This window comes from Marmota marmota, unplaced genomic scaffold (assembly GCF_001458135.2).
Source record: "Marmota marmota marmota unplaced genomic scaffold, marMar, whole genome shotgun sequence".
Classification (NCBI taxonomy): domain Eukaryota; kingdom Metazoa; phylum Chordata; class Mammalia; order Rodentia; family Sciuridae; genus Marmota; species Marmota marmota.
Window position 1 is genome coordinate 14,045,679 of NW_026000082.1, and position 7,973 is coordinate 14,053,651.

Genomic DNA, 7,973 nt, shown 5'->3' on the forward strand with positions numbered 1-7,973 from the left:
GAATTTATTTTAATATTTATTTTTTTAGGTGTAGTTGGACACAACACAATGCCTTTATTTTTATGTGGTGCTGAGGATCGAACCTGGGTCCTGCTGGTGCTAGGCCACAATACCAGCCCCAAGTACCTGAATATTTATAGGTAACATTCTGCACTGGTCACTTACCTTTCTGAAACAACTTTCCAATTTCATTAAAAACACTTGAGTTGAGGGACTGGGGTTGTCACTCAGTGGTTGAGTGCTTGCCTCACATGCTCGAGGCACTGGGTCTGATCCTTAGCACCACATTAAAAAAACAAAAATAAATAAAACAAAGATATTGTGTCCATCTACAACTAAAAAAAAAAACAAAAAAACAAAACAAAAAAACACTTTTGAGTTGCCAAATTTAATACCAAATAGCCAATTCCTTGCCACAAGATGACTAAAATTGCTTTGTGTTGTCTAGTTATTCTTTGTCTTAAATGTTTCTTCATTTATGTACTATAACTTTACATCAGGGTTAGGAAGTTAATAAATGAAAAACATATTTATCTCCAGAGGAAAAACTTGGGAAAAGCTGTTACTTATATATATTTTTTTAATTTATTTTTTAGGTGTAGATGGAAACAACACAATGCCTTTATTTTTATGTGGTGCTGAGGATCGAACCCAGATCCTGCCTGTGCTAGGCGAGTGCTCTACCGCTGAGCCACAATCCCAGCCCTATTACTTATATTTTATATACTTCTAATAGATTAAAATTTTGTAGAAGCATGTCTTACCTACATGTTTGCTTTATTAGATTTTTAAAGTTTGATTGTCATTATGGCTTCTTCTTTATACTAGACTGAGTTCCATAAAGGCATGGACCATGGTACATGGAATACAGTAAATGCTTGATAATATTTACTGAATAAATAAAGTTTCTATGTTCTCCATACATTCTGGATTAAACATATATTACTTCAAAGCTTTTTCTTTTCTACAATGAAAAGGCAGAAAAATATGTAAGATTTCCATAAAAACACACAGTTAAAATAAATTTCTGGCAGTTAAAGGAAAAACCTCTAGTTATCTATAAAACTGGACCATCTCTTCTTAGTTCCTTCCTAAGAGTTCAAGATAGAAAAGCTATTACTAATACAACAGAATTTATTTTAAAATTGAATTCTAAAAAATCTTAAGCACCAATTTAGAAGTCAGAAATTCATCTGCCTCCAGTAATAGCAACAACCCTCAGAGGCATCTTCTTCTGACATAGGAAACTCAAGTAACTGACTACTTCTCCACACCATTTTACCTGGAAAGAAGGAATATATCTATATTGCAATCATTTCCTTTGGGAAACAAAGGGCTTCAAGAGAGAAAACAAACACCTACTTTTCTATATCACATGAAAATAAAATCTAATGAGTCCAAGGGAAATAATACAGTTGTGGTAACAGATCTTTACATAATGAGATAACTGAAATGTATGTCTGAAAAAGTTAATATTCGGTGAAACAGGTTAACACTCAAGAAAAAAGGCTCCAAAAATTCCTATTAATCTCAGTTATTGGGGTAAACACTATTCAGTGCCTTGAAATGCTTATTGTTCCAAGCAGTGAGATAAAAAAGTCTAAGGAATGTGATGAGAGAAACAGAAACTAACCATTTCCCTTATCTCCTCCAGTCTTTAGGTGGGGATCAAAGCAAAGCAAACTTGGTTGTAAAATAGAAGAATATACTCACAAAACATATAAAGAAACCCATTTCCATACCACACATGCAACCTATCCTATATACTTCTCCTGCTTGTAGGTGTGATGTAGCCCTCCACAGTAGTAAAATGTCCAAACCCTTTCCATTGAGTCCACCAAGTTCTTTGGGATTAATAAACAGTATGCTGGGGTTTTGCAATCCTGGGGTTGAACACCCAGTTAGACACACGAATCAAGGTATCTCAATACTATTAAAAGATTGGTTTTTCAGCTACTATTATAAATGTACCTTAAATACTAAATTCATGTTCTTCTAGAACAGATTTGGCATACATGTAATTATCATACCTGAAGACTGTCCTTTGAATAAAGCCTTTGCATTGCTTCTATTATTTTCCAAGCCTTATAATAACTGCTATCTTTTTTTTTTTTTTTTTTTTTTTGGGTTACCAGGAATTGAACCCAGGGGCGCTTAACCTCTGAGCCAAATCCCCAACCCTGTTTATATTTTGTTTTGAGACAGGGTCTTGCTAAATTGCTTAGGGCCTCCCTAAGTTGCTGAAGCTGGCTTTGAACTCATGATCCTTCTGCCTCAGCCTTCCAAGCCACTGGGATTACAGGCTAATGACTGCAATTCTACCACATCTCCTTTTTGCATAATGATGCTTCACCCACAGATTTAATGGTATTTCTGGTGAACTACCAGTCCCTTTGGCCATATTCTCAAAGTATTCAATAACAGCATGGAAAAGCAATCTATCTGTTTCTTCATTAATTCCTTCAATTATTTCTTCATTTAACTAACATTTACTGAGCACTAGTAGAATACCAGGCACTGGCAGAGGAAATGGCAGTAGCTGTTTTATTAGTAATGGCAACTAACAGTTATCAAGTTCTTACTATAGCTAGGCATTATTTCTCCCAATTTACATTTAATTTCATTTAACCGTCACAACAACTCATATTAAGTGGTTATTTCTTGTCCTTCTAAAGATAAGGACATTGGAACTCAGAAACAGTAAGTTAAGTGTTAATGGTTAAATGTAAGTTATGACACTGGGATACAAACCAGACATTCTGGCTCCAGAGCAAACGTCTTTACCACACTTGCCTTCCTCTGGGAAGAGACTCTTTGGTCACTTAAATGAACATTTAATTCCATATTTCTAAATGTCTTATCCTCTCTGTACATTAAATTTGGAAAAAATACATAAATGCTCTTCTTATCAAAATCTTATCAAAGTCAGTATCTGACCTTAAGGAGTCTGTATGCTAACTAGAAAGGTGTGAATTCTACATACTTTAAAAGGTAAACAAGAAGAATATGGTAAGGACTCTGTGAATTGTGCAATGATTATGACATTCAAAGGAAAGAGATCACTTTGAACTTGGATGCCAAGGGAGGAGGACCAATCAGTGGAGTTTCCACAGAAGAGGTCAGTTTTGAACTAGACCTTGAAGAAAAGGGCAAAAGACATTCAAAGATTAAGAACATCATACAGATGTAGAGGCCAGAAATTTTAAAACTATTTGGAAGAACATAAGTAAGCAACAGCATTTGTGTAGGTTTACAGAGAGATACAGTGGCAGAAATATTGGTACTGGTAGCCTGAAAACAGATCATTGACAGAATTATATGTCAGTCTAAACCAAATGTGGGGGAAATCTCATCTGCCACATTCAGTCTAATATTACTATTAAACACTTATCAACTTGCTGAATCACAAATTTATTGAAATGATGCTGTATTTTTAAAAAACTCCCTAAATTAAAGGGGGAAAAAAAACCCATGGAGACCACGAAACTGCTTTAAAAAACATAACTCATAGAGTAACTACTTCAACTCCATAGTAATGTCTTATTGTCCCTGAATAACCACATACTCAAAAAATGTTTTTAAGCTTCTACTTGAATACTTTCAAGTGATGGGGACCTCACAACTTGTACAACATGAAATTCCTTATACATCTTATCTAATGAAGCTAATTCCTGGTGTAGGACAAAAGTTAAGTAGAGAGAAAAATTTATAAAGCAGTTTTCTACAATTCAATCCTCTAAATCAAAATAAAATGAAATCCTTTATATGCCATAAATATAAGCTCTTTTGTTGGAGAATAAACATAGATGAGTATTTTCTATATTGTAGAAGAGAGATTTGTTGTTTTTTCCCTTATTTTTACTCTCTGGGATGGGGTAAGGTGGACACATCTTCTACCCTACTATCAATTGTTTCTGATGAAGCCCATAACATCCTAGCTCCAAGGTAGAACATATGATTGTGAAATTGTGATTAATTTGGATCAGACAAACGACTGAAGCTAAGGTGATCAGCACTGCACCTGTTGATCTTATTGAGCTCCAGAAAGAACAAGAGCCCCCAATGGACTCAGAGTTCCTATGATGTGCGACTAAATTGCTACAACCATCTTAACAACACAAAGGGAAAACCTATCTGAAAGTGAAGCCAAAACAGAAGAAATGGAATCTAGAAACAGAGATGGGGAATCTGAGTCCTCACAACGTTGTTTAAGGAACTATTTCAAATTAAACCTCAACTAAATCGGCTTCTCTTTTTTTTTTTCCTCGATCCATTTTTGGTTGAGTTTTCTTTCACTTTTATCCCAGTTAGTATTGCCATACTAATCAATGCATGTGGTAATAGCCAAATCCTATTAATGAGAAAATGAGATCAACTTCTCAGCACTTACCTATTATCATGCATGATTCTATAATTTGATTATATCAATAACAACTATTGATATTAAGTAAAAAATTAATCTGACAAATTATACTGTTACATTACGTGCATGTACAACATGTAACAACAAATTCCATTATTATATACAACTGTAATGAACCAATAAAAATGTGGAAAGAAACAAAGACAATTAAAATATAGTAAATGAAAAAAACAATTACTGTGGCAAATTAACACAGCACTTCATTTTTAACATTGCCTTATATTATCTTCTTTCTAAACAAAAATCAATACTCTGTCCTACAGAAAACAGAAGAAAATAAAGGACTATAACTTTACAATGTATGATAATACCATAAAAGCAAGAATAAGCAACTTATTATTATATCATATCAGTTATTTAAAAAAAAAAAAAACAGAAAACACACACACACACACACCTAACAAACTATCCAGAAGTCATGTAAAGACTCTTACTTGAAGCTGAAGAGTATGTCGAAGAATTGTTTCTTCTAAAGCATGGATCCACTTCTCTCGCTCATCAGCATCACGAGCTAGAATAAGAGATAATAAAAAATTAAAACTTTGGGGGCTGGGGTTGTAGCTCAGCAGTAGAGAGCTTTCCTAGCACATGTGAGACCCTGGATTTGATCCTCAGCACCACATAAAAAAATAAAGTAAAAATTAAAACTATAATTTCTACACTGTATCTCCATATTTGAAAGCAAACTTTTAAGACCATAATGCTAATAGAGGTGTTTAATTGTGCTACTCCCCTAACAGTGTTACCTTGATCTGTCTTATCTGAGTTTATAATATCTAATAGATCTAATATTTAAGCAGAAATGCAGTCTACTTGCAAAAAATATAACAAAGAGAAAACTGTGTTTAATAGATAGGTTACATAGATCAGACCAACCTTCCCACTGAGAACAACTAGAAAAACTATACTGACAATACTTTAAAAAAAAAAAAAACAAAAAACTGATTCCCACAAACAGATGAATGGATTTTTAAAATGTGGTCCATATGCACAATGGAATACTACTCAGTCATTAAAAAGACAATGAAATCCTATCATTTGCAACAATACAGATGGAACTGGAGATCATTATGTTAAGTAAGTCAGGCACAGAAAGACAAGTACCACATGATCTCACTCACGTATGAAATCTGAAAAAGATAATCTCATACAAGTTGAAAGTATAATAAGGTTACCAGTGGCTGGGAAAAATAAGGGGTGAAAGGGTTGGGAAAAAGTTAATCAATGGATACTAAGTTTTACTAAGATAGGAGCAAGAATTTCTGGTATGTTATTGTACAGCAGGGTGACTCTAGATAACAATAATATACATTTCAAAAAGGTAGAGAAAAGAATTCTAAAAGTGTTAGAAATGATAAATGCTTGAGAAGATATGCTTAACCTGTTTTAATGGTTATACAATGTAAACACATATCAAAACATTTCTTTAGTTCACTAATATGCACAATTTTTGTTTTTATGTGTCACTCAAAAAATAAATTGGATTTGGGGCTGGGGATGTGGCTCAAGCAGTAGCGCGCCCGTCTGGCATGCGTGCGGCCCGGGTTCAATCCTCAGCACCACATACAAACAAAGATGTTGTGTCTGCCGAAAACTAAGAAATAAAATATTAAAATAAAAATAAATAAATAAATTGGATTTAAATGAAAAGGCAAAAAAATATGGTCAAAGGCATCAGACACCAACAAGAATTATCAGGTTAAGATATGGGAAAGGACAGACATCTAGAAGATAAGCCTGGTACTTAGGGCCACTTTTTGCCTGGTGATATGAGAAATTTGAAGAAAAGAATCATTAGACTGGACAATGCACTTACAAGGCTCATTGTGTGTGGGCAGGAAATATGTGAGAACAGTACTTTCCGCTCAATCTGAAACTGTCCCAAAATAGTCTATTTTTAAAAAGAAGTCTTTTCAAACTGAAAGTTAGAGGCCAGGGCCCATCTACAGCAGGAATTCTGGTAAATGGCCAATGTTTTGATTGGGATCCTCAATGGCTGTGCCTTGAAATTAAGGGTAAAGCAAAACAACTGCTTGGTCATCAGGAGGGACTAGAAAAATCTTGTTGCCTGAATAGACTAAAATGACTCCCAGATTGTTAGTGACTCCAGGCACCTATTTAGTTAGCAAAAGCAAATTAAAATATTTTCTGTAAGATCTCAGATGAATTATATTTCTATAGATAATTTTTCAAATAAAATATCTACCACAGGGTCTGGAATTGTGGCTCAGTGGTATAGCACTCGACTCGCATGTGCAAGGCCCTGTGTTCGATCCTCAGCACTGCATAAAAATAAATGAATAAAATAAATGTATTGTGTCCAACTACAACTAAAAAATAAATATTTAAAAAAAAATATCAAAAACATCAACAGAAGCTCCAGGTTATTTTATAAATGACAAAAATGGGCTAGGGTTGTAGCTCAGTAGTAGAGTGCTTGCTGCATATGTGAAGAAGCCCTGGGTTCAATCCTCAGCACCAGATAAAAATGATAAATAAAATACTGGTATTGTGTCCACCTACAACTAATAATACATAAAAAATAAGTAAATGACAAAAATGTTTTGTTTCTCATTTAGATCTTTAAAATAACCAATTATAAATTCTAAATTAAAAATACAATAATCATGGGCGGTGGCTGTAGCTCAATGGCAGAGTGCATGCCTAGCATGTGTGAGACACTGGGTTCGATCCTCAGCACTGCATACCAATAAAATAAATGCACGCTGTCCACACACAACTACAAAAAAAAAATACAATAATCAAAATTAAGAACTCAATGGATTATTTTAACATCAAATACAATTCAAGAGATAGAGAACCAGAAGAGAGACTACAAGAAACTTATTGAAACAATAGACAGTGAATCAAAGGGATAGAAAACACAGAAGAAAGGGTAAAAGCAACACAGAGGGTAAGATACTATAACACGCATGTGACTGAAATACCAGAAGCAGACAAAAGAGAGGAGAGAACAGAAGTACCATTTGGCTGAGAATTTTCCAAAATTTATGAAAAACATTAAGCCACAGATTTCAGAAGTCCTAGAAACCCCAGATAGGTTATTCACTGTCACACTTTTTGTAATTACAAAATACTGAAAAATACTCTAAATACCCACACAGAGTATGCATTTAATAAACTTTGGAGTATTATGCAGGTTAAAAAAAAAGAATAGGGAAGATTCCATTAGAATAATTTGGAGTGATTTCCAGATACAATACTAAATGAAAAAAATCAAAGTGTGCAGCTTTAGTGTAAAAAATAAGGATACCAAAGAAAATACACATGTGTCTGCTTGTTCCTATAAAAGAAATGCAAGAGTAAACAAGAAATTAGGCTGGATGTGGTAGTGCATGCCTGTAATCCCAGCAATTTGGGATTACAAATCCCAAAGACAGAAGGATTCTGAGACAGAAGGATTCTGAGAACGAACCAAGTTCAAGGCCAGCCTCAACAATTTAGTGAGGTCATATGCGATTTGGTAAGGCCCTGGGGTAAAGCTCCTGGGTTCAATCCCCACTGTGTATGGGTGTGGGGGGGGGGGGGA

At 34.4% G+C, this 7,973-nt stretch overlaps 1 protein-coding gene across 5 annotated transcripts in view; it reads right to left on the bottom strand.

Annotated features, from left to right (window-relative positions):
• Positions 1–7,973, bottom strand: part of Osbpl9 (oxysterol binding protein like 9) — a 134,772-nt gene that overhangs the window by 65,906 nt on the left and 60,893 nt on the right. For all 5 annotated transcript variants that reach the window (XM_015485013.2, XM_015485012.2, XM_015485010.2 and 2 more), the window contains one exon: positions 4,858–4,934. In XM_015485013.2, coding sequence (XP_015340499.1) covers positions 4,858–4,934 — 77 coding nt within the window. The remainder of the gene's footprint in view (positions 1–4,857; positions 4,935–7,973) is intronic.